Here is a 26280-nt window from a genome sequence, read left to right on the forward strand (position 1 = left end):
CCCTCCCTCCAGGCCCACGTCCACCACCCTGGACCTCAGGGGAGGCCAGGCAGGAAGGCAGGAGGCAACAGGCTGCCTCAGATACCTGTGTGCGAGGTTGACGTCAGGAGGGACCCAACTGCCCGGGAGACACGGAGAGACGGAGGGAAGAGGCCGCTGCTCGGGCAGCACAGAACCGAGCGGCCCTGGCATGGGGACAGAAGCCCACGCCCAGTCCTCAGCGGGTCCACACCTCTCAGACGCCAGCCTCGCCAACAGGGCAGTAGGCTTCCCAGACCAGGAAAAGGGGAGACAGACACACAGACGTGCTCCGCTCCCGAGCGTCTAAGAGCCGAGCATCTGGGGCACCCCTGCCCTGGCAACAGAGGCCCTGACTGCTGACCGTGGCCTCGCAGGGGAGGCCACGGTCAGCTCAAAGTGCGGGGGGAAGATTCCACTCTGCGGGGCTCCACTGGGAGAAAGTTTAGTGACTTCAGGGGCAGGTCTGCAGCTGTGTGGAAACCTGGCTTGTTCCCAGGGGCTGCGCGGGGCTGAGGTTCCCCTAATTCTGCTTAATAATCCTGAGGGTCCACGCTATTTGCTGCAACTCCACCGTCCAGCTCTCACCCGCCGTCCCCACGAAACCGCCCGCCTTCGAGGCTCCCGTCCTGAAGCCCCAGCCATCCGAGCGCACCTGTGAAGGGTAGCGAAGGCGGCACGGCGGCCAGGCTCCTCCTGGAGGGTCCCCAGGGCCTGCCTGCCGGGCTGTGCTTCCCACGGACAGAAATCCTGACCCCGGTCCACGGCCTGAGCACGTGCCTGGCCCTCCAGGAATGACCCGAGACGAGCCCGGGAGGTCAGGGCCTCTGCTCCATGCACAAGCCACATCCACCCTGGGGGACCCCCAGAGTGCCCCCCAAGCCCCGAGGCTGCCTCAGAGAGGAGATGAGACCGAGAGAGCCCCTCCTTGGAACCACGGTGACCTGGGGGGGGCTTCCTCGGAACGACACCAGGATGATTAGCAGGAGGAAGGTTGAAGGCAAAGTGTTAACGGCCCTCAACAGAGCCCCAAAGAGTCTCGGGGGACACAGGGACCCAGGGCATGGGGGGAGGTCTCAGGACCCAGGGCCCTCCTGTGGGAGAGTCAGCTGGGTGATGTGGGGGACAGTAGGCAGACCCACACCCGCTGGGCACGGCAGGACGGGCCATCCGAGGGGGCTCAGAAAGGAGACCCCATCCCCTCTGAGCTCAGATCCCTCTCTCTGCGACCCCTTCAAGGGTCCTTGAAAAGTAAAGTGACAGCATGGAGCACAGCACTGGGCATACAGTAGGGGCTTAGCGAGGCTCGGGGAAAGAGGCGCCACGTGTGCCGTCCGAGGGGGCGGGTGGACGGACTGAGTCGCGGTGTGTCTCGAGCGGCCTCGCCGGGCAGGCAGGTAAAGCCGCGAGAGAAGGACAGAGGGGCCGCCGTTCCCAGACGTGGCCCCCGAGGCAGGCGCGGAGCGGGCACACCAGTGGGGACGCTGGCTTTCAAACCGGCTCTCCCTGGTCACCCCAGACACTGGCCTCTGAGAGCAGGTGACCGCAGAGGCACTGCACCCCCAAGCCCTCGGGCACCTGGCCGGGGGGCGAGCCCGCCCCGGGGGCTGTGTCCTTGAGCAGGACACGTGGGGAGCCCAGCAGCCTGGGGGCCACAAAGACACCAAACTGATGGACAGTCTGGGAAAGCAGGTGGGGGGTTGGGCAGGGGCAGGCCGCCATCGGCAGGGCCCCTCCAGCAACGGCCCTGACCGCTGGGCCCTCTCCACAATCCCACCCACGTGACCACGTGCTTACCGTCCTCCTGCTGCGAGGACGGGACATTTAGACCCGAGAGGTGCTCCCAGGCTCTGCCTAAATCACACGGGCCAGCCCCTCGGCACCCCAGGAGCCCTCCCCTCCCCAAAAGGTGCACCGCCAGTGACAGAGACCGTGACCAGCAGCCAGGCGGGAGGCCATGCGGCCCAGCCAGGCTCCCCCTGGCCACGGCCTGCTGTCAGCCTGTCTGAATATCTGGGCCCAGCGGGGCAGCTCAAGGCTGAAGGATCTGAGGCCTCCCCCTGCACCTCCCTGCTCATGGGCGGGCAGGGCATTCGGGCAGACGCCCTCCTGCTGGGGTCCCTCCAGCTCTGAGATCGAGGCCCCTTCATAGACATGACTTAGACTCAGAAAGCAAGGCAGGACGGAGTTACCGAAACCCTGCCGGCCCCACTCCCAAGGCGGGCCACGTGGTGGCAGAACAGAGCTGTTCTCGGCCACCTCCAATGACCCACAGCCGCTGACCCTGTGACCGTGACTGTGGTCATGCTGTGACCTGAGGAGCACAGGCTCAGTTCTTTGAGGGTGTGGGCAGCTGAATAATGGCCCCTCAAAGAGGACCACGTTCTAATCCCTGGAACCTTACACAACAAAAGGGACTTTGCAGGTGAGATGGGAGATTATCATGGAGTATCCAGGTGGGTCCAACGTCACCACACGGGCCTTACAAATAAGAGACAGGAAGGAAGGAGGGCCCAATGCAATGGAATACTACTCAGCCATAAAAAAATAAAATAATGCCATTTACAGCAACATGGATGGACTTAGAGATTATCATACTAAGTGAAGTAAGTCAGAGAAAGACAAATACCATATGATATCACTTATATGTCACTTATATGTAACAGAACTCATATGTTCTGTTACAAGACAGAAACAGACTCACAGACACAGAAAACAAACTTATGGTTACCAAAGGGGCAAGGGGGGGAGGGATAAATTAGGAGTTTGGGATTAGCAGATACCCGCTCCCATATAGAAAACAGATAAACAACAAGGACCTACTGTAATAGCACAGGGAACTATATTCACTACCTAGTAATAACCTATAATGGAAAAGAATCTGAAAAATAATATATATATATATGTATAACTGAATCACTTTGCTGTACACCTGAAACGTCGTAAATCAACTATACTTCAATAATAAATAAATATCTAAAACCATGAAAAAGAAAAAGATGCTGCGCTGCTGGCTTTGAAGATGGAGGGCGGGGCCACAGCCAGGGATGCAGGCGCCTCTAGAAGCTGGAAGAGGCAGGGAACAGATGCTCCCCGGAGCCTCCAGGAGGGACCAGCTCTGCCAGCACCTTCACGTTCACCCTTTTCAGACTTCTGACCTCCAGAACTGTAAGGTACCAGACCTGGGTGGTTTTAAGCCACCAGGTTGGGGTAATGTGTCCCACCAGCCATGGGAAATGAACACAGAGTGAATAACTATCTTAGCACTCTCTCCAGAGTCACGGAGGCTCAGACCACCCAAGCTGGAAATCCAGGTTCCCAAAAGTCCGCTCTGCCCAGCCTGGCCTCCTGACGCCCGCAGTGAGGGCCACTGTGCTCTCTGAGGGGCTGGCGGCAGGCAGTCCCCTGGGTCCCGTGATGCAGGCCTGCCCTCACCACCATGCCACCCTGCCTCTACCTGGTGACCCTGGCAGTGGGACCGCTGCCCTGAGACCCTGGCCGAGCATTGGCCCCTTGGACTCTGAAACTACAGTAGAAAACATACGGTCATCTGGTCTCCTTGGAGACATCGGCCCTGCTCAGCCATCCTCTGGGCCAGTCTGTGCCGTTTTCCATGCCAGAGGGCACATGGACGGCTCTCCCGGACAGGACAGAGGGGGGGCTGGTCCCCAAGGCGGCGTGGGCACCCCCAGCTGAAAGGGAGCTTGGAGGCTGTCTCCAGAGAGTCAGGGGACGACACCCAGCCTGGGGAAAAGACGCTCCGCCCCGTGCAGCTCCCACCGGCACCGGGGCACTGTCTGAAAGCCCAGGGCTCTGAAGCCTTGAGACTACCTCTGGGCTACAGCGCTCTGGCCGGTGGGAGCAGGCAGGCCACGAGCAGGGCTATTTTCAGGAACAGCCAGGCCAGGGTTCAGCAGGACAGTCCCTGGGGTCTCACTGCCACCCTCAGCTAAGATGTGTGACTGGGGATTTGGCAGCCCGCTGATGAGGATTGTGTCACACACTGGCACGCAGGGACACATCACTGCACAGACACAGGGCCAGTTCCCCTGGGAGCCCGCTGGACTTGTGGTGTCTGCTGAACTGGGCGATGGTGACAGTGCCTCGGGGAGCCCATCAAGACGCTGCTGGGAACCCAGGAGCATGCAGTCCCTGCGGAGACCACCCCAAGTAAGCCCCTTCTGAAATCTCAGCCACACTTACAGGAAAACCTAAGCCCCCTGGGATCCTGCCAGAAAGCGCCGCTCGGTGGTTACCAAGTTCGGAGTCCTGCTTCCCCTCAAACATGCCGCAGGGGCCTCACCCCGGAGAGCGCATCCCATTATCCGCGGGCCCTTCTCCTGGTCCCTCCACAAGCCCAAGCAGTTCTCAGAACAGAGTGGGGGCTCCCGGCTCCCAAAGCCCAGCCCTGCCCAGCCCCACCCAGCACCAGGCCCTTGGATGTCACACAGTTTCACAGCATTTAGTGCCACCAGTGGTGGAGTGACAGTGTCGCATTGCCTGAGCCACCCAGTGGGAGGACTGCTTCCCCTGTGGGGATGGGGCCTGGGCCCCCGCTGGCCGAGTGACAAAGCTAGGGGAAGCAGGGGTCTTTGTCATGGTCCAGCCCTGCAGCTCAGTGACCTGTGTGTCCTCTGGCAGAGAGCAGCCCAGACCGGCCCGGAGGACGGCTGAGCGGGGCTGACATCTCCAAGGAGACCAGATGCCCCGGACAGAGCCACACTCAGGGGCCAGTGAGGGCCTGGAGGGGAGCCCAATCCTGGCCCCGCGTTTCTTTTAAAGAGCCCCGCTCTGGACCTGCCTGCTCCTGCTGGCCAGATGGCGGTGGCCCAGGTACGGTCCTGAGGCTTCAGAGCCCCGGCGCAGGCGGCAGGTGTGGTGGCCAGGCCTCAGGCTGCAGGAGAGACGCAGCCTTGCCCCAAGCCGGGTGTCCTCCAGAGCGTCCCAAGTGACGGCTCACTGCACACCACACCCCACCTCGCATCTGAGGTTGCCAGACTCCAAACTCCACGGACCCCATGGACACGCATAGGAGCTCCCTGCAGGAGGCTGGCCCAGCACGGGTACCAGATCTGAACTGCAGGGAGAGGCAAGATGGACCCAGGACAGGGGTGCAGCCGCTACCCGTGGGCTGCTGGGGTCCTCCCAGCTGACCCTGCAGCCCACTGGGCTGACCATGCTCCCAAGCCTTGGGGTGAGGTGACAGAACGTCACCTGTCACACCCACACACACTCCCCCAAGGGGCCTAGGCTCTGGGGACCCTGGAAAGGGAAACCCGAGGGCCTCTCTCTTGAGCCTACCCTACTCTCCTGCTTAACCCCCAGAGCTGCCAGTGCCATGGGGGAGTGCAGCCCCTGTGCCCACCAGCAAAGGCGGGGTGATGTTTCTCCTCCCTCTGGTCAAGAGACCGATCTGCTGTCAGCTGCCCCCGCAGCCAGGCCAGAGAGGGGACAGGAATGTCTGAAGACTCAGGACACAGGGGGCCCTGTCCCAGCCCCGTTCCCTCCAGCCGCGCTGTCAGCCGCCCCGGGGCGCAAACTTTAAAGAGGAAACAAAAGCAGCGCCCTCGGATCAGAGCTGGTCCCGCCCACCCTCCCGCGCAGAGCCCGCCGCGCCCACCTGGCCTCCGGTCAGCTGCGCTCACGGGGTAGCCGGCCCGGCCCAGGTGGCACGGGGAGCAGCCCCTCCACAGGTAGCGGTAGTGCGTGCCCGCGACGCGCGCCAGGCCCCCCAGCAGCCCGAGGCACCAGAGCGCCGCCAGCCCACCGCGGCCCCGGGGCGCCTCCATGGCCAGTCCGCTCCCTCGCGGCTCCGGACGGCACGCGCCCCCCGCTCTCTGCTCCCCGCTCCGCTCCGCGGGCGCCTCTGGTGCCGCTGGAGCCGCTGTGGGCCGGCGCGCCCCGCCCCTCGCCTTTCTGTTCCCCGCTTTCCCTCCGCCCCCCGCCCCTCGCAGGTAAAGGCCAGATCCCTGCCGCCGCCAGGCCCCGCCCCGCTCCCGCCCCACTGGCCTCGCCGGTCCCCCCCCCGCGCGCCGCCCACCCGCCCCGCGCATTCCTACGCGCTCGCTCACTCACGCACCCAGACACACACCCTGACCCATCCACAAGCGCACGCAGCCCCACGCAGACACGCAGACACGGGCACTGGCAGACCCATGTGCGCAACATGCACACAAGACACACACATGCACACAGGCGCTGGCACGGACCGGGTCCCTGCAACAACACGTGAAAGAACCCAAAGCACAGATGGAGGCCACCCTGGCAAGGCCCGGGGCTCTGCAGAGGCAGCTTGATGGGGTTGAGCTCTGCAAAGTTTGGGGGGAGTGGGGCACGGAGGCACTTTGAGGCCACACAACCGTAGTGGAAATCTTGGGGGTGAAGACTCCTGCAGCCCCCAAGCCCAGTGTCCAGCACCCGGCACTGCCATGCCCTCCACTGGACCAGGGCCGGTACCAGAGGGAGCCTGGGCAAGGGGACCACTGCACCCCTACGGCAGATAGGGGAGGGCCTGAGCCCCAGGTGTCAGGCTGCACCAGAGCCCTGGACCCCTCTTTGCTCAGGGGCACAGCCTGAGGTCCCAGATGTGTCTGAAGCAGCCCTGCCCAAGTTTGGTGGGGTCACAGCGGCTGTGCATCCGAGCGACCTGTGCCTTCAGGCCTGATGGGAGCTTGGCCCCCAGCTCCTCATCTCGGGCAGCCCTGTGCGGACCCCCGATGGCTCACCCACGGCACCCCGCCTAACCCAGCCCTCCATCTCCCCGGAAAGTGTTAGCTTTCATTCTGCGCAGCCCACCTGTGGGCAGGGTTCACGGTGGCGACCTCGAGCTCACGGGAGAGAGGCACCATCTCTCCTTGTCGGGTCCTGTCTGCGGCCCAGAATCCAGCTCATCCCCCACCCACCAGATGCCCGGCAGTGCAGAAATGGGCCTGCCTGCCGGCCTGCGCAGGCCTCCGGGGTGAGCTTCTCTCCTGCCCTCCCTCTGGGCAGCACCGCAGCCCGTGGACCCCAGACTGTCACCCAGGGGAGCCTCCATAAATCCCTGATAGACACACTGCTGGGTGGCCGTTTGAGCTGTGCCTTCACGCGGGCCAGCACTGTTTACACTGCAACGTGCATCTCAGTCGCTTGCCAACGACGCTGACAGAAACATGCCTGTGCAACCACCAGCCAGGCTGCAGGGGGCAGGGGGCGTGGAGACAAGCCCTGTCCCTCAGGGAAGTGCAGAGGGACACCGGAGGGAAACACTGACTCAGAGATCACCCTCACCACCGGACAACAGGGCCTGGGCTCCCACGTCAGCACCCGCCCTGGGGGAAAGCCTCCCTGAAGTGGCCCCTTGAGGTGTGGGCTGAGAGTAGAACACTGCTTTCTTGGTATGAATATGAAAAGGTGAACTAGCTCCCTAATCATTTTTATGGCTCTGGTGTGTAGCTCCACTTTTTTCTCCATGGGACAAGGCAGGTCAACCCTTGCCCAGCCCCAGCTCTGCTAGTAAGGGGCGGTGCTGTGTGGCCTCGATGGAGCCAGGAACCTCTCTGTGCCTAAGTCTGTAACGCAGGGTGGTCAGCACAGACCGGCTTTATATGGGACTGTGAGACAGCGAGGAAAGCGCTTCACTGGGAGTCACTAAGAGTCGGCAGCCCGGTCTGCATGCCGGACCCCCTGCCAGGCCCTACGCCCAGGCAGACTCCCCCAGGCCGAGCAGCGGGACCCCCAGCAATGTCCAGAGCAGAGTGTCGCAGGGCCAGTGTGCTGGAACCCTGCTCCGTGGCGGATGCAGCCAGGTTGGCCTGGGAAGGGTCAAGGGACCCAAGGACTGTCCCGATCCCCCAAGAGCCGCCACCCTGGTACCCCTCGACCCTCCCCAACCCTAGCACCCACATGCCGGCCGGGGATCACTCCTCAGGCCTCTCGTCCCAGCCCAGGGATGCCACCACCCTGTTATACCCACCTGGACTCCCAACTCACATCCTGGCCTGAGCTGGGGGGGCAACGGGGGTCATGCACTGCCTCAGCCTTCCTGGGGCAGGGATGGGCTGCTTCAGACCCCATCTCCAGCACGCGGCAAGGGGGCACGGGCTGGAGAAGAGCAGAGCGGTCTGGGGGCAGCAGACGTGGGTCCCAGCCCACCGAAGAGCTGGATGACACAGACAAGTCCCAGGCCCCCACTGGATCTCAGTATCCTCATCTGTACAGTGGGCAGGGGGCCGGAGGAGACCAGCTCAGGGGCCCGTGGGCCTGCAGCTGTGCAATACACATGACATGGGGAGGAAAAACGGGGCCAGGTATGTCCCCTGCCGTGTGTCCACAGGGGCCAGGAAGGAGGAAATTGGCCAGTAAAAAAGCCAGTTGAGGGACTTCCCTGGCAGTCCAGCGGTTAAGACTCCGCGCTTCCACTGCAGGGGGCACGGGTTCAATCCCTGGTCGGGGAACTAAGATCCCACGTCGCGCCGCGCAGCCAAAAAAAAAAAGCCAGTTGAGTGTCCAGGGGCAGCTCCTGAAGCACAAGGAGGCTTCTCAGATGATTCGCCACCTCAATTCTGGGTAAAGAAAACACCGACTTTTCTGCCCTAGAAGCCGTCAAGAGCTACGTGAGGCCTGGGGCATGCCCCCAGGCCACCCTCAGCATCCTTCCTCACCGACTGGCCAGCAGGGGGCTGCCGCTGGCCCCTCCCACCTCCTTCCTCCTCTCCCGAGGGGCACGCCCCGCCCACCTCTCCTTTGTGTCCCTCCCAGACACGCCTGTAATTAAACCCTCTTTCTGCCCAGAAGGGAACCCACCTGCCAGGCGTCCTCCTCTGGCAGCCCTGGGCCCTGCCCTTTGCACATGGGGGCCCGGACGTTCTCGTACAGTCCTTTCCCAGAGGAGAAATGACCTGCCCAAGGTCACGCAGGACAGGGGGCCACCGACGGGGGCCAGGTCTGACCTAAATCCTGTCCGCATTGTGCACCCTCCTCCAGGCTCCTGCAGACATGGCCTCAGCAGGTGCCCAGTGGCTCCCTGTTGGGAGGCAGCCAGTGGGTTCTGAGTGGCGGGGGGCAGAGGCCGAGCAGGAGGTGTACCTGAGTCATCGGTCCACCATGGGGTTTCCCCTGCTCTTCCACTGCCCATCGCCATGGGGGCCCCGGACTGTCGGCCAGAACCCAGTGCCGGGCTCCTCCAGGCCAGGCCACCAAAGGGCTCTCAGCATCAGAGCTGGACCCTGGGCAAAGCGTTTCTAGGAGGTACTGGCTCCAGATCCCGGCTCTTCCACCCGTCTCTGGGTGGCCTGGCCCACCCAGAGCCCCAGCTTCCACAGCAGCCGAGATGCCCACCCTTCCTCCCGCCTGCGAACGGTGAACTCCTATGCATCTGTCGAGGGCCAACCCAGAGGTGCCCTTCTCTGCAAAGCTCCCCAGCCCACTCACTCCCAGAGCCAGCCTCTGCCGCCTCTGTGCTCCCCCTGCTGCCGGCCCATCCCTCCTTCACACTTCAGCCTTCACTCACTCACTCACTCACTCACTCCCTTCATTCCGCGAGGACCTCTGTGCCCACTCTGGGCAGGACATGGTTCTGAGAAACAGTGATGTCTCCCCACCCAGCTGAGGGCTACGTTCAGGTCTCCAGAGCCCGAGACAGCTCGTGATATGGATGAACTTGGGCGGTACCTCCCTTAAGGACAGGGGGTGGGGGGGAGATGGCTTTGGGCCTCCATCCCCACTAGGCTAGGCGTGGGGACTCTGGCACAGCCGTGATGGCAGCAGGCCACCAAGCGCAGAATGCCACCAGCAGCTCAGACAGAGCCTCCTCGGTGCCACCGAGCACTTCCAGGCACGCGGCTGTGGTCTGGAAGCTGTTTGGGAAATGCTTTCCCGATGTGGCGACTCGGGCTGGGTGTCTCTGCCCAGTGGAATGTCTGTGTGTCAGCAGGAGCTGACCCTCCACCCGCCGGGCCGGCTCCAGCTTTCCTCTCCAAGCTGGGCGGCCACCGAGTTCCTTTGCCAGGGCCCTGGCTGGGGCGAGGGCCCCCTGCTGCCCACCCCCCTACAATGCCACGGCTCCTCAGTGCTGGGCCCATCCCACCAGAGGCCCGTGACCATGGGGCTTTAGGGGCAGAACTGCCATGTTCCTGGGGCTGGCAGGAAGCAGGGCAAGACCAAGTTTCCTCCCCTCCCCCATCCATGTGATATCTGTCCCTTGGTGCTCACGGACACTTCCTCCGTGAAGCCCTCCGTGAGGCCTCTCGAGGCCCCGCCTCACCCTGCCACACAGTTAGGGAACCTGACCGCATGCTGCCAGTCTGCTGAGAAGGAGGTGGTGCCCATGCAGGCTGCCTCGGCCTCTGGATGCAGAGCGGGCGCTGGGGGAGCTTGGCTGGGCCTGGGAGCGCGAGATGCCTGCAGGGGCCGGGGGCTGCCTCATGTCTCCCCCCAGGTTCCTAGGGGTCAAGGCGTGGGACAAGGAGGCCCTCCAGCGGGACAGGAGGAGATCAAGCCTGGGCGCCCTGCCCAGCCCGAGGGGGGAACCCTGGCCCTTCCTGTGTGGCCGGGGGATGGGGCACTCCCGGGTCCCAGCTTCTCAGGAGGAACTAAGGCTTCTGAAGGCAGGCGGGGGTGCGAGAGAGAGAGGAGTGACTCTCAGAGAAGTCCCCAGAGGTCACCGCCGTGACCCCCCGTGCCCTGGTGTCGAGGGTGATGGTCTACGGGCACAACAGACGCCGGGTGGGGTAGCAGTTGCTGGCCACCTGCTGACCACCCGCAGCAGCCTCTGTGCCAGGCACTCCCCGGGGCTGGGGCCGGACCGGGCCCGCTCACAGGCGGACGGGCGGGGGGGCCGCAGGCCTGGGCTCAGCCTCCACCTGAAGTCGGGTGTCACGTGACTGCTTCAGGCCTGGGGGGCAGAGGCTGGTTCGAGGACCCTGACGGCCGAGAAAGCAGTGTGGGAGCCAGCAGGTGGCTGCGAGGGGCACGGGGGCCGTGAGCAGGACGGGCCGGCGATCGGACGGCCCCCACCGGGCCCCAGCTGCAGGGCCAGGAAGGTGCTGGAAGGAGGCCTCTTTTTCAGGCTTCTCTTCAATCTGCCTCTCAGCCCAAAAGCCCTCCTCGCCATCTCCCACCCCGCCCCCCGGGGACAAACGGCCCACCTGGCTGCTTCCACCCTTGACGTCCAGAGCCCAGCCCAGACCAGGTGGTCAGTTTTCAGCCTGGGCTCCACCCTGCCCCCACACAGGCCCAGGAGAACTGCCCCCAAATGTCCCTCCCACCCTGTCCCAGGACCGCTGCCGCAGCGCTTTTTCAGGAGCAGAGGCCAGTCCTGGTCTCGAGCCGTCCCAGCATCAGCCTCATAGCGAACCCATTACCCGCCTTGGCCCTCACCTGAGCCGAGGGAAGGAAAATGAAAACCACGGTTGTTTCCAAGAGCCCAGCTGCCATTCCTGCCTGCAGCTGCCCCGGGCCGGGGCCAGGCCCCCTCCTCTCACACACATGGGCCCCCGGAGAGCCCAGGATGGAGCAGCCACCGTCACACACGCTCTCCTCCAGAGACCAGACGGCTGGGGGGGCGTCCAGACCCCACCCTGCGCCAGGGAACCCAAGGCCTGGGCTACCCCTGGGGAGGACGCGGAGCCGCACCGGAGGCCCCCTGCACACGTGTGCACGTGTGTGCGCGCGTGACGAGCCCCTCTCTGCAGCCTCCGCTCACTCCCCTGGGCCGTGTGAAGGCCAGGGTGAGGCCGGGTCCAGCCCCGGGGGGTGCCTGAGCCCTGGAATGCTGACACACCCCCGCCACGGGCACGGCCCCCGAGGCCTGGCTCTCCCTGGGGACATCCGAGCTTCCTGGGAGCAGTGAGCGCAGAAGGGGCACACAGACAGCCCGGAGCTCGTGCTGTACTCAGTGGAGGGGAGATGGTGAAGGCAGAGTGACGGGGAGGCTTCCTGGAGGAGGTGAGCCTGAGCCGGCCTTCGGACAGCTGGGGGTGGGGCGTGGTGTGAAGACGGACTTGGAGGATTTTGGGGGCAGGTGCAGGGTTGCTGGTGCAGAGGCAGGAGAGGCCCAAGAGGGATAAGTGCCAGGCGAGGAGTTTGGCCAAAGCCGTGTGCCTGGGCCTGGCCCACAGCAGACGCCCAGCCGGCCTGAACGAAGCAGCACATCGACGGCCCACTTCCAGCCACCCACACAGCCTGCTGGGCCCCCTCGGCCACTCCTCCTGCTGCCCTCTTCTCACCCAAAGGCCAAACTTGTTCACACAACACTGGGGTCATGGAGGCGGCAGCCAGGTCCGGCTGGGTACCCGGGGCTAGACAGCACTCACGCCGCCTCCCAAGGTGCCCAGGCTGCAGCTGGCAGGGCTCCTGTGGCCTCTCCTGCCTCTGAGGCCCTGATGGCGCCCGTAAGTCCTCAAGGCCACCTGCCACACAGACGGAGCTCCGACATGGCCACCGTGCACACAAAGTGCAGGAGCGGTTTCTAAGCCACGGGACCTCCCGTCCCCGCCCTGAGCTCCCCCGCCTCCCCCAAGGCCTTTACACAGGTCTCATCGTACGGGCATCTTGCGGGATATTTTCAACTGTTTCCTCTCCAGGCAGAAGCAAAACTCTCCCCTCTGCATTCTGGTGCGGCTCCCACCCCACCCAAGAGCTGCTCCGGCCTGACCCCAGGGAATGGGGCGCCAAGGGATTTGACCATGGGATCTGGGGTGTTGGCTGAGGGCTCCGTGGGGTCAGGAGCCCAGCTGCCCATTGGGGTCGGGAGCAGCGAGGGGATGAGAGGATGGGGGTGGGAGGCTGGAGAAGATGCTGGGCATGGTGGGGAAGGTGCAGCCTCATTACCGTTGGGAGGGACAGAGATTAAGAGGCCGCAAGAGACACAGGCAGCAGGAGAATCCAATTAGGATGGAAGAGGCCTGCGGGGACCAGGGGTGATGGACGAGAACTCTCTCACCCGCCAGGCGGAGAGGCAGGGCAGGCGGCGAGGGGCCCGACCCACCCCGCCAGCCTTCGAGCCCCTCTCTAGCCCGGTCAAGGAGGGGCCGCTTCTACCCTCGGGAGCCACACAGACAGCGGAAGGGTCTGCCTTCCTGAGGCCACGGGCCCCGGCGAGCTCCGAGTCACCCTTACGGCCCCCGCCGCTCAGGTGCAGCCCCTGGACCACTGGGAAGCAAAGCTGGGACCCCTGTGATTCAGGAGGAAAGTGGCTGCCTGGAGCCTCCGTTGCCCTGGCCCAGGAGCCCTGGCCTCCGGATGGGGGCAAGATCCAGCCTGACTCCTCTGCTGGGTCCCCTCCGTCTTCTCTGCCTAGGGCTTGTCCTCCCCATGGCTGCTGCCCCAGCCACAGGGTTCCCGGTGTGTTGACGTTCACCATTAGGATGTGTCTGCTTCCTCTCACTGAGCCCCAGGTCTGAGGACTGTGGCCTCCGAGGGTCACACCTGAACTAGGTCAGGGCTCAGGAATGAGAACCCGGCCTTGGCGGCCCTGCGTCCAGTCCTGCAGGCCCCACGGGCGTCCAGATGGCAGCCACTCAGATGCCTGCAGGCTGCACATCCTGGGGTCTCCTCCCAGGAAGCTGTCCAGGGCCGCGGTCCAGGCAGGCCCTCGCGGGGCAGGCCTCCTGCCTTTCCGTCACTGGCTGGCTCTCACTGCTGACTTTGTGGGCTATTGTCTTTCCTGCCTTGGCCTTAACCAAAAATGAACCTGCCAGAATCTGCTCACTAGAGGGATGAACTAGCCAGAGTCGGGAAATAAAAGCTTTTAACTCAGCACCTCTGACAGAGGAGGCCTCTGGCACAGACACCTCGTCGGAAATGGTGCCATCCTGCCTGGAGGGATCGCAGCCCGGGGCCAGGCTTCCTCACTCGTGTCCGGAGCACAGCCAGCCAGAGGATCTGGCCCAGGGAAGGCCCAGATTCCAGCCCTCACAGGAATGAGGCCAGGGCTTTGAAGGCCCAAGTTCACTCACGCTGGGATCCACGGCCCACAGGTGCACAACAAGCCCACCAGGCCACATCTCCGGCCTCAGTCTCAGCATCTGCAAGGGTGGGTCGCTCAGTAGATATTTGCTGGATGCCCCCTCTGTGCCGGGAACCGCTAGTGCTGGCCGTGCGCACGGAGCAAGTAGCCTGCTCCAGCCCCCGAATGCTGGCAGGCGACCCCTAGACAGGGCCTGAGCGCTCGCCTCGGTGGGGCCTGGGGCCGGGGGGGCCCACGACCTCGCTCTGGGCTTCATCCCTCCCCCCTGCCACCCCCTAGCTGTGTGACCCTGAACGCACTCCTGCCCCTCTCTGGGCCTCCCGCTCCTCTTTATAAGACGGGGGCTACGGGGCAGCGTGAGCGCTGAGCAGCCCAGTACACGCGTGGCGGCTGCAGCCGGAGCCTGGCGCGGGGTGCGGGCTGGAGCAGGCCGGGCGGCCTTCTTCACCTCCGCACGAGAGTCCTGCCACCCTTCCCGCTCTCCTGACTTGGGGAAGCTGGGTTACCTGGGAAGTGCAAGAGTCCTCCTGGCACTAAAGGCTCCCGAAGCTCCCCATTTAGGGGGTCTTGCCATCGGGGGCGGGGACCAAGTGTTTCCACATCAGGGGGGTCAGAGAAAGCCCACCACGAAGGGCCGAGGGAAGTGCCGACGGGACCCACCGGTCCAGGGCGCCAGGATGAGGGTCCCTAGCAGCTCCCCTTGCCCTCCTCCCCCATGGCCACAGGACAACACAGCTGGCCCGGGTCAGCCCACAGCCCTCCCAGCCCAGGGCTGGAGCCCCAGGGGCTTCCTAATCAGGGCCCGTCACTTCCCACGTTCCTGCCTCTCCCTCGGGACGGTGAGAACCTGGCAGCAGCCGGGCCGGGTGGGGGTGAGAGAGAACCCTCGTCGGGTCGGGACGTTGCTCGGCTGCTTTCCCACCCGGACCCTGACGGGACAAGCTCCACGGCAACGGCCGAGTCAGGCGGGGTGGGGGGCACGGCCTGTGCCATCCTGAGCACAGGGGCCTTAGAGCAGCCCCTTTCGCCCTTGAGAAGGGTCAGTCCCACGGCGGGGGCCGCGCAGACGTCAATGCCGGGCCCCCAGGGGCTGGGGGGCAGGGACGCCCCCGCTGTCTCAAAGCCTCGATCCCCCATGGGCATCTCACAGACCCCCGTTAACGACCCCAGCTCTGTCCTTGATGCCCCCCAGCCAGGGAGGAGCTGGGCATCGGGGGGGACACGCCGGGCCCCCAGGCAGGAGCCAGCCGTTTTCATGCTGGGCTGAGGACGCCCACCCGACAAAGGCTGCTCCCTGCCCAGCAACCCCCCCGCCCCGCTTTCCAGGCCCCTCATTTTCTCCTGCAGCGGGGGGTGGGCAACAGGGGTGGGAACAGTGGAACCGCCTCAGGCATAATTCCACCCCCAGCACCATGGGAAGGCCGGCCCTCAGGCCTGGACCCAGGAGGCCCCACTCCAAGCCTCGAGTTTCCCCTACAGAGACGCCCTGATTTTCTCCAACCGGCAGAATTCATTTCCCCCTCAGAACGGGACCAAAATGTCCTCCCCATTCCAGTGTCACTGTGGTCTTCAGGCCACACCATCCGGCCCGATGGAAGGACTGGACCCACCTCACAGATGGACTAAGCATCCACCTAGCCAGCAGTGGGGGAGGGAGCAAGGAGAGGGAACTGGGAGGGCCTTGGGGTGGGCGGAGACCTGCCAGGGTCCAGCCCCCAGGCCCCCCCCAGATCTCCAGGCTCATCCCTGCAGACCTTGGTCAAGAGAAGGCAGGGAGGCTGGGGAGGAGGGCACGTGGCCCGAGGCCAGGGTGGGGAGGGGTTCAACTCAGGCTGGGCCCCCTCTTCTCTCCATCCCTGGCTCCCCCCTGAAGGCAGCCTGGGGAGTGGGGAGCCTGCCACGGGCGCTGGGCCGCGGGCCTCAAGGCATTTCCCCCGCGTCCGCTCAGGTGCCCTAAGAGGCCCGGGCATTACAAGCACCACTTTCCAGAGGAAGAAGCTGAGGTGCAGGGGCGCCCAAGGCGCTGAGCTGAGGCCCATCCTGGCCTCGCAGACACCAGAGTCAGACCCTGGCACGGCCTCCCCGGAGCAGCTGACACGGACAGCTGGCTGGTCCTGGGCAGGAGCTCAGGGCCCCCGCAGCTGGGACGGGAGCGCTACGGCGGAGCCCACGTTTCTCCCCAGGGCCCGCCACCTCCCTAAACCGCAGGTCTGAGCCCACCGGCCCTCGGGTCTGGGGCGGAGGGCCGGCACCTGTCAGAGGCCACGCCCTACCGGGGCGGCCGGGGGAGCAGCAGTAGGCATGCGGCCTCACCTGGGTGACGTGCCCAGCCCCAGGCACCTGCCCCCCCAGCAGAGGGGAGCATGGCTCCTGCCCAGCACGGCCCCCCAGAACATGACAGACACACGGCCTGGCGACTCTCCCTGGGTCGGGGGCCAAGGCACCCTCCGGCCAGGCCCCCATGCCAGCGCTCAGTCTTATCGCGTCGATTATCACTGGAGCGGTTTCTGGGCTCACCCCACCGGCGACTCGGCGCACGGCCCCACGTGTGAGCGGCAGAGCCATCCTGTCTGTGGTAACATCTTGATTTCCTGTCGGCTCTGCTTGCACTAGGCCAGCCGGCCACCGCCAGAGCCCCGCTCACTCGCCGGAGCTGCGATTTCAGGGGCGGCAGGGCTGGCAGGGGGACAGAGAAAACAGCAGGCGCTTGGCTCTCAGCAGAGCCCTCTCGGCCACGCGGTGACTCGGAGCCCCAGCCATCCCAAACACGCAGAGCCAGGGTCAGCAAGCTCCCGGGGGGCCGGGGCCGGGGCCGGGGAGGGGCCGAGAGGGAGGAAAGGGCAGGCGCGGCGGGGTGCAGGGTCTGAGGCCAATCTCTCCTGCCTGGCCCCCTCCCTGGTCGTATCGCTGGTACCCCTGCCTTCAGCCAACAGCCAGGTAGCAACCACCTTGCCTGTCCTCGGGACACTCTGGATTAAGGGATTCCAAAGCCCCCCCAAGGAACGCCGTCAGGGCCAGGCCTGCTGACCCTCTGCTGTAGCCAAGTTGTGGACTTGTGTTCCAGGACCGCATCTGGCCTCTGGGCCCCGGGTCAGGACTGGGAGCCCAGAGCACAAGTCAGAAGACGCCCAGCCCCGGGGCAGCCCCAGCATGCCCCCCCAGGGCCTGGCCTGAGCCCTGGACCTGGGAGACCCAGGGCCTCCCAGGCACCAACAAGGGGCTGGGTTGCCCAGCCGCGGGTTCTGCGGGCTAAGGACCAGAAGGGGCAGGGAACGGGAAACCCGAGACCCAGCCCCAATCTGGAGGCCACTGGGCTGGGGACGCCTCACAGCAGGGACGCCGGATGCAGAAGAGGCTCAGAGAGGCCGCGTGGGCAGCAGTGTGCCAGCGGCAGACGTGGGTGGGGAACGGGACCCTCCACGGGCACCTCCCGTGGGTCGAAGGCCAGGAGACCTCCATGCAGGAGCACGTGTCTTGCGTGCGGGCATCCCTGGGGCTCGCAGAGGCGGGGAAGCTGGGGGCAGGTGAGGGGGCCTGAGGCGCATGCGGGGCCTGCCCTGGGCCCGGCAAGTTCAAGGCCGCTGATTCCTTCCCGACACCAGTGCAGCCACCCCCACTTCAGGGGGTGCCGACAGAAGAGCGGACACAGGTCTGGGGCGGGGTACTCCTCCCCCCAGCTGCACCTGCACTCGGCGTGCCCTGGGGCAGGGCTGCGGGCCTGGGTGAGATCTGTCACCCACTTCCCAGGGGCTCACTTCATGGAAGGGGAAACCAAGGCCAACAGCAGGACGAGGGTGGGTGACGTCGTCGTCTGGCTCCTGCTCACCCCCCTCCCCAGAGGCACAGGGTCCCCAGGTCCCAGGCTGTGAGCCACAGGTCATTGCCGCCTCTCCGCTGCGCTCGCCCCCTCCCCCAGCCTCGCTGCTGACGAAAACACACCGGAAGTGAGCCCCGTTCGCAGACCATCTCGGCCAGGGCAGGCTCCCCCGGCGCCCAGACCCCCAGTCCAGTGGCTGTCCCCCCGCCGCTGCCCCCAGCCTGAGCAACGGCTCACAGCTGGCCTCTGGCAAAGCGGGAGACAGTGTTCTGAGATGACCGCAGCTGTCTGATGCTATTCTGGGGAGGGAGCGCAGATGCCCGCCAGCTCACAGCCCCCGTGCTCTCAGGAGGGCCAAGCTGCCCACCAGTCCTGGGGTCGGGAGCCAGGCAGGGGCGGCGCAGGTGCAGGAGGGTGGGGGAGATGGGGGGAGCGGCGTGGGCCCCCGCACCCCCTCCCCTGCCCCCTCCCGGCCTCAGCGCTAACCTGTTCCCCTCTCTCCTCTCCAGGAATTTTCCTCTGTCTGTTCTTGATTTAGCTGACAGCCTGCCAGCAGTGGTACACGCCCAGAGCTGAGGACCTCAGCCAGCCCTTGGCAGGGCAGGGTGCCCCCCGGTGTCCCCGTGCAGCCCGGCCACACAGCCCGCCCTCCGTCCCTCACGGGGGGCCCTGCAGCTGCACGCAAGTCAGCTGGCCGCCCCCCCACCCCAACCCCGCCGCCCGCCGCCAGCTGCATCTTCCCCAAGCAGAGCAACCTCCCTCTCCCTGCACGGCCCCCAGGGGCTCTCCACCCGCATCAGGCTCTCTGACTCCCCCAAGGCTACTTTCAGGAGCAACGTGTGGACTCCCCAAAGGTGTGGGGAGAGGTCGGGCAGGGAGGACCCCGAGGAGCTGGCCATCACCACCCAGGACCCCGAGTGGCCCTCCTCGAGCAGCCCGGGGTGGGGAGCAGGTGGCCCCAGGGATCGACCAGGGCAGGGGCGCTGAGCCCAAGGCCAGGCAGTGGCAGCGGGCTGGCCGGGGGCTGGGCCAAAGACCTACCTTGGCAGGTCTTGCCATCTCCCTGCAGCTGGTGGCCGGGGGGGCAGCGGCAGTAGAAGCCACCCAGGGCGTTGCGACACTGGCCCTCACAGCCCCCGTTGCCAGTGGCACACTCGTCCACGTCTGCGAGGGGGGAGACACGAGTGAGCCCAGCGCGGGGCCAGGCGAAGCTCAGGACTCCCATGGCACAGCATGACACGGCCTGGCAGAGACGGGCCAACCTCACCCCCCAGACAGGCCCCACGAGAGCAGGAACCTGTCCATCGGCCTGCCCACAGCAGGGGGCTGTGCTGCCAGCCAGGTCCTTCCCACACCCAGGACCAGCAGCCCGGCCTAAGGCATTCCAGTGCGGTTTGGCAGGAATGCCACGCGGGTACAGCTGGGCACAGGAGCGGGCCCTGCTCCCCAAGGAGCCGAGTCCCCGCGAGAACGGCCTCTGCACGTGTTCCCATCCAGCTGCCGGTTTGCTGGGGAAACCAGGCCTCCCCCAGCACTGAGGCCAGAGGAGTCCCCACTGCCACCCTCACAGCTGTCCCCAGACCTGGTAGAGCCCCACCCCTCACCCCCGGACCCAGATCTCCCCCAAATCTCTGGTCTGTTGGGGTCGTGTGGCACGTGAGCCAGGCCTGGACAGGACGCTGGGCTCTGGCGTGCGGAGCGGAGCGGGCAGGAGACCCCAACCACGAGGCCACCTTGCTGAACCCACGGCTCCCCCAGCCCCTGCTCAGCCTTTGCGGGTGCAGGATCATGGTGCTTCCCCTGGGACGGGGCATGCGGCCAGCTGGAGTGCCAGACACCTGCCTGGGGCTGGTGGCATCATGGCCTCACATACCCAAGCCTACCAGCCGGGGCCTGGAGGACCCAGGTGCCTCGTTTCCCAGAACACCTCACAGGTGTGGAGTGACAAGGGGACCAGGCACCTCTGCCCACCCCCAGCCCCACACTGTGCTGCCTGCACGAGGTCTGAGGGGCTCTGCTCTGTCCTCCCAGCCTTTAAAGGCCAAAGGCAGCGGCTCTCCTGGTCTCATGGGGAATATGACCCGGAGCCAAGCGGAGACCCCAGTGAGCCACAGGCCATGGATGGCCAGGTGCCAGCACAGCTCTCCGGGTGCAGCTGCTGGAAGCGCCACCCTCGCCTGGAGGCTCGCGGCCCAGACAAACAGGGGCTGCAGCCCCACCCAAGGCCAAGCCCCCCGCCCCCCGCTTCGGCACTCATCTCTGCTGGTACTTCCTCGGGAGGGTCCCTGGGAGACCCCGAGCCTGGCTTAGGCTGCAGGGGAGGCCACGGTCCCACGGGAAAGGCGGTGCTGGAATGCAGCTGTCAGCCCCGGCCCGCAAGGTTAACATCGGGAATTTTCTGGGAATTCCTAGAGAGTTACACAGGGCGAAACCGTGCTCAGCCCAGCCCGGGGGTCAGAGCCGGGGTGCCCAGGGTTTCCCCACCAGCCCTCCAGAGGGGAGCAGCCAGGTGCGAGCCCCCCGAAGCCCCAGGGCCGGTCCTGATCTTTGGGCTGTGCCCCAGGCAGCGGGGCCGCAGGCCGAGGGTGCCCTCCCACAGCTGCTGACACGGCAGGGTCCCCAGGGCCCCCGCACCACCGCCAGGGCAGGGTCAGCCTCACAGCTGCCTCACAGCGCCACGCCCTGCCCTGACCCCGTGGATGCCGGTGACAGGGGGCCACTGTGGCCCGGAGCCTCAGGGACTCCTACACCCGCAGAAAAGCCCTGCTGGCTGACAGGGCACCGGGGGCTGCAGGGCCTGGAACTCACAAGGGCACCTGATGCGTCCCTCCACCCGCAGTCTGGACGGCACCCTGGGGGCGCCATGTCTGCCTGGCCCTCAGTTCCCCTGCCCCCCGGTATCTGCATGCTGGGTACCGAGGCTCAGCACCCTGGCAGCCCCCTGCACCCCCTGGCTGAGCTGAGCCCCTTGTGTCTCTGCACTCGGGGCTCCTCAGCACCTGTATCTGCTCACAGCTGGACCGTGCCAGCCTCAGCGTGGAAACTGGGCCCCATTAGTCTCAGGGTCCCGGGGCCCAGGCCAGGCCAGGCAGGCAGGGGGCCACAGGATGCCCTCAGTTGCCACTGCACAAACATCACACCCAGGGCCTCCCGGAGAGAAACAGAGCGGGCAGGGGGCTGGCCCTCCCCGTGACCCCTCCCCAGGCAGTGGCAGCCCAGACTGAGAAGGAGGTGACCCTGCCCAGGGCCAGGGAGGAGCCGGGCAGATTCTGCAGGCTCCCCTCTGCTGACCACCTGCTGTGTACACAGCTACGGGCTGAGGGATACAGTTGTAAAGAACCCGCCATGCTGGGCAGGAGGAGAGCTCGGGGGACGGCCCAGATTCTGCACATCAGGTTCAAGTCACCTGCTGGGGCGGGGCGGAGGGGGATTGATCACCTGTTTAACTCCCCACCTGCCGCAGCTAGAGGCTGCGCTTTTCATGCATAGCACCTCTGGACCAGCACCACTGTACCCGCAGCCCCTCCAGAGCCCAAGCCTCGTGGGCACGGGGCCTTGACCTCGTCGCCTCCTTGCTGTAACTCCAGCACCGAGAACAAGCCCACACACGGCTGTGGAATGAAGCTGTTAAGAGTAGGTGCCCGCGGGTGCCTCGTGGGTGCCTGGGGAAGGGGTGTAAGGGACTCCCTAAATCCTTTCTGAATCCGTATGGCTGATTCAAAAACCAAAGTAAACAGCAGATCTTTCAGGCTGGGGGCAGCTCAGGGTTGGGGGGCAGCTGTGCGCCCTGTGGGTACCCCAGGACGATGGGCAGCCCTGCCAAGGGCAGGGCCAGCAATGACCCCTCCCCGGCCAGCCTCAGGGTGGGGGACAGGGGACTGCCGCAGCCCAGCAGCCAGGCCTGGGCTGGAACCCATGGGAGGCCAGTGGCAGAGGGGCCCGGAGCTCCCTGCACAGGCCCGGGAAGGAGAGACAGAGAGACACCCCCCTTTCCTTCCTGCCCCAAGACCGGGTGTTTGGGGCTCCAGGTCTGGGTGCGGAGACCAGGGCTACCTGGGGGCTTCTGGGAGCAGATCCTGGGAAGTCCTGGCCCAGGGTGGCGTGCAGCACAAACCTCCTGCTTCTAGAATGACCCATCAGTTCACCAGGGACCCCAGCGCGGGATACCCTGAGCCAAATTCCAACGGCTACTCCCGGCAGCCCGACCCTCCCCGCAGGGGACCCAGCTGGCCGGCCCTCAGGGACCCCATTCCAGCTCTGGCCCATCACGTGTGGACCAGAATTTTACGGGGGCAATGACACAGCCCAGGAAACCACCCGGGGTCTGACTGCCTTTCTTGCTCATGAAGCCAGTCTGGGGCGGGGGGGCGGGGGGTGACCGGGAGCCCAGAGGCCTGGTCGCCTGACGGGCCCAACGCTCCAGCTTGTCGCAGGGGTGGCCTGAGCCCAGGCGAGGTCAGGAGGTCGAAGGCCAGGTCCTGGCCTGCCCTGAGACAAGTCCTTGCCTGGAGCTGCCGCTGGGGCCTGTCTGGCCGGTGACGGAGGGCGCTGCTCCAGCAAGCACTCAGGAGGCAGGCGCCCCGAAACCCTGGCCTCTCGGGCAACCAGCCCAGGAGCACCGCAACCCGAGGGAAGGCGGCGTTTCCGGGGGTTCCAGGGTGCCTCCGGGGTGCATTCCTCCCATTTCTGCGGCGAGGCGGCAGGGCGGAGTGGCCTCTGGGCCTCAAGCCAGGCCTCTGAGCGTGCGCGTGGAGTGTGGACGCTGACCCCCAGAGCTGGCCCTCCATCCTTCTCACCCACCCCCTCGCCACACAGAGCGAAAGGCCAGCCTGAAGGGCCCTGAGCGGGAGGCGGCTGCCCCAGCCCGCTCCCTGGGGGGGATGTCCGCCAGAAGAACGTAACACCTCCCTCGACGAAGCCAAGAGTCCCCGCAGGACCCGGCAAGCCCACTGCAGGCATCTGCCTGAAAGAACCGAAACAGGGACTTAGACGCACGCCTGTGCAGGCGCGGCCACAGCAGCGCACGTGGACACAGCTCGTGTCCATCGACAGACGAGGGGATAAGCCCACGTGGTCCAGCCCTGCCGCCGGACAGCGTTCGGCCACAGAAGGGAGCACAGCGCGGCAGCGAGGTGAACCTCAGAAACACGATGCTCGGTGAGAAGCCAGACACGGAAGCCTCATACTGCGTGATTCTGTTTAGAGGAAACGTCCAGAACAGGCAAATCCACAGAGACAGTGGATAAGTGGAAGCCAGGGGCTGGGTGGTGGGGAGCGGCTGACTGATGGGTCCGGGGCCTCCTTCGGGATGAAGTACGTGGGGGAGGTGGTTATACCACACTGTGAACGTGCTTGATGTCACTGAACTGCACGCTTCAGAGGGGTCGATTTTATGTCACATGAATTCCACCTCAATTTTTAAAAAGCGCTCCTCAGACCGGCCCCCACACGGCCGATGTCCAGGGATTCGGTGCAGCAGGAAGCGGGTGCCTGGGCCTCGGCTCCTGGATGGCTCTGGCCCCGGCACAGGGCCCTGCCTCGGGCTACAGAGGCCCTAAGTAGCCAGCGGCCACCCAGCCTGGGCGAGGGCGCCGGAGGCCTTGACCTTCCAGCTGACGTGGCCACCAGGGGCCGCAGAGTGAGTAGCGTGCTTTCCCGACCCCCGGGGAACATGAGGGCCCCCCTGAGAGAGGTGGTCTCCACACCCCCCTGCCCGCCCGCCAGCAGCCTGGGTGTGACAGTGGGGCTCTGAGGGTGACTGCGAGGTACACACGAGGCTGGAATCAGAGCCCAGCCCGGCCCGGTCTGGACGGCCAGTGGTGGGCCTCCGAGTCGCCCAGGTGTGAAGCGGCTGAGAAAAGGCACATGGCTCCAGGGGAGGGCACAGGGCAGGCCGAGGGACCCCCGCGCCACCTGTGAGGATGAGGAAGTCTCACCCCGAGAACGGAAGCTGAGACCACCCAAAGGGAGGCCGCCCAGCCCACCAGGCCGGGACGTGGCCAGGCCTTGGCTCTGGGGACAGTCAGCCCTTATCCCCGTCCGCCCACCTAGGCCTCAGGCTACCTGTCGGGAGCCAGGATTTACAAGGCCCTGCCTGCCGAGGAGGCCAAGAATCCTCTCTTCCTGCAGCCAGGTGTCACCCAGACAGGTCAGGGCTGCTTCCAAAATCTCAGCCGGGAGGGCTGACGAAAACCAGCTGGACCCGAGTCAGCCGTGCGGGGCTCCAGAGACAGAGACAGAGGAGCTCGATGTATGCGGGGAGCGGGGGGTGCAGCTTCACAAAGGGCCCTGAGCTGCAGGGGGCCTGGAGAGGCAACTCCCCGGGGGAGCGTGGGCAGCCCCTCACCCTCCCGGCCCCACTGAAGGGCAGGAGCTCAGCGCCTGGGGAGAGGGGCGACCCGAGCATCCCTGCGGCCAGCACAGATGGACCGGCACGGGGAGCCCCTCCCTGGCCTGCAGAGTCCATCTCCCCAGGAATGTCCCCCCACCGCCCCGTGCCCCCGGGGGGAGGCCGGACAAGTGGGGCTCCCTGAGTGAGCTTGCTCCGCAGGCCGACACGCCTGCTCGGCACCCCGGCCAGTGCAGGTCGGGGCCTGCCTCGGAGCGTGTGCGCCCCGCCCCACCCCAGAGACCCCCTTCCCGGGCACCGACTGCGTGTCGCAGGCAGGGGTTCGGCCTCCGAGACAAGTGAGGCAAGGACCCTGCAGGGGCTCTGAGACAGCCTCGGGGGGACAGATGCCGTGGGGGCCACAAAGCAGCGACAAAACCCGGGGCTGGGCTGGGCCCTCGCCATCAGCCTGTGGGAGACAAGGTGGCTCCCAGCGAGGACCAGGCTGGGAAGGCAGGGGCGTCGGGAAGACCAGGCAGGCAGAGGAGGAGGGCTCTGCAGCAGGCCGGGCTGGGGGCAGAGCTGCAGGAGGGGCCTCAGCTCCGACCCAGGGGAGCTGGAAGTTCACCTGGAGTCAGGCAAGCGGCCCCAGGGTGTCCGGGCCACAGTCAGAGGTGCTGGTATAGTGTCCTGGGCTGCAGTGACAAAGGATCACAGATCTGGTGGCTTAAACAACAGAAATGTATCCTCCTTTGTTCTGGGGATCACGAGAACAGAATCAATGTCCCTGGGCTGAAACCAAGCGTCAGCATGGCCAAGCTCCGTCCTGAGGCCCGAGGGGCGAGCCTCCCCTTGCCTCGTCCACGAGCCGGGGCTCCTGGCCTCGTGGCCGCATGCCTCCCACCCCCGCATCCAGGCCTGGACAGCAGTGGCCTCCGCCCTGCGCTGCCCTCAGCCAGAAGCTGGGTGGGGCAGCGCCCAAAGCAGGGCTGGGGTCCCGAGGGCACGGCCTAGGGTCTGGGCTGGCTCGGCCTCTTGGCCGCTGGGTGAACACGGCCCATCGCAAAACCCCTCCGGGCCTCGGTGTCCTCATCCCGAAAACGGGCAGAGGACTGCATGCAGAGAAGGACGGCTAGGGGATCCGAGGGACCCCTCGGAGAGGACGGATCCCTCGTCGGTACTTAATTCCATTCGAGTCAGAAATGAAAGCCCAAAGCAGCACAGCCCCCGGGCCCGGCCTAGGACCCAGGCCCACAGCAGCCGAAGCCAGACTCCAGCTCACTCTCGTGGCCGCCTGGGCCCGTTACAAAAACGCAGAGGCCCCAGAGGGCGGCGCAGAAGCCCCTCCTCGCGCCTCCCCGCCTCGCCGTGCGGCCAGGCCAGGACCCGCCTCAGCTTGTCCCAGAAGCTCCCGGACCACATTCCCTCCCGGCTCCCTGGCTCCCAGGGAAGAGTCTGCCAGGTGGGGCGGGGACCAGGGCCCAAAGGCAGACCCACCCCTGCCCCCGGCTGAAAACACAGTTACTGTGGAGACCTGCCCAGCATCCTTCTGACATCCATCAAGGTGCAAATGGTCTGAAACAAGCCCCCAGCTCCAAGAGCTGTCCCACCACAGCCCACCCTCCCGCACAGGACGACAGGGTCCCAGCGGCGCGGGAACCGGCCGGAGCAGGGCCGCGGCCAGCGGAGACTGCTCGGCTCAGCCTGTCACAGAGGGGGCAGCCTCCCTGGTCTGGGCGCTGATTTTGGCCATGTTGGTGGGCCGCCCTGTGGGTCAGTGTTCAGCCCCCGACCCCGCCAGGAGTTCCCAGGACGGGGAGTGGGGCCTGTCAGCCCCCACGTAACCTGGAGCCCTGTGTGAAGCACCCGTTTCCAGATTGATCTCCGCCACCCTGGTCCAGAGAGCCCCCAAGGAGCAACCTGGGGCAGAAAATGTCACACACGCTTTACGAGGTTGCCGGGGAAACGGGAAGGTCCAAAGCTGTTTGACGGAGGGAATAAAATTCGCAGTTACCCCCTCTCGGAGCAGGAGCGAGCCGGGGTAGAAGAAACTCCTGTAAAGACAAGACGCCTGCAGCTTCCATCCAGCACACACACCAGGCCTCCCGGCGCTGCCCCCTCTGCAGTTTGGGGACGTCCCCCCACCGGGACAGCCTGCAGCCCCACAGA

The 26280-nt window shown here is 65.6% G+C and overlaps 1 protein-coding gene across 5 annotated transcripts in view; it reads right to left on the bottom strand.

Moving 5' to 3' along the window:
• The window catches only part of MEGF6 (multiple EGF like domains 6), a 100210-nt gene that overhangs the window by 34009 nt on the left and 39921 nt on the right, over positions 1-26280 (bottom strand). For 4 of the 5 annotated variants that reach the window (XM_059894473.1, XM_059894459.1, XM_059894466.1 and 1 more), the window contains exon 1: positions 5639-5845. The exons of the other annotated variant lie outside the window; for it this stretch is intronic. In XM_059894473.1, coding sequence (XP_059750456.1) covers positions 5639-5807 — 169 coding nt within the window. In that variant the 5' untranslated portion in view covers positions 5808-5845. Of the gene's footprint in view, positions 1-5638; positions 5846-26280 lie in introns of those variants that run through there. 5 annotated transcript variants of the gene reach the window in all.

The sequence above is a fragment of the Balaenoptera ricei genome, chromosome 1, assembly GCF_028023285.1.
Source record: "Balaenoptera ricei isolate mBalRic1 chromosome 1, mBalRic1.hap2, whole genome shotgun sequence".
Taxonomy (NCBI): domain Eukaryota; kingdom Metazoa; phylum Chordata; class Mammalia; order Artiodactyla; family Balaenopteridae; genus Balaenoptera; species Balaenoptera ricei.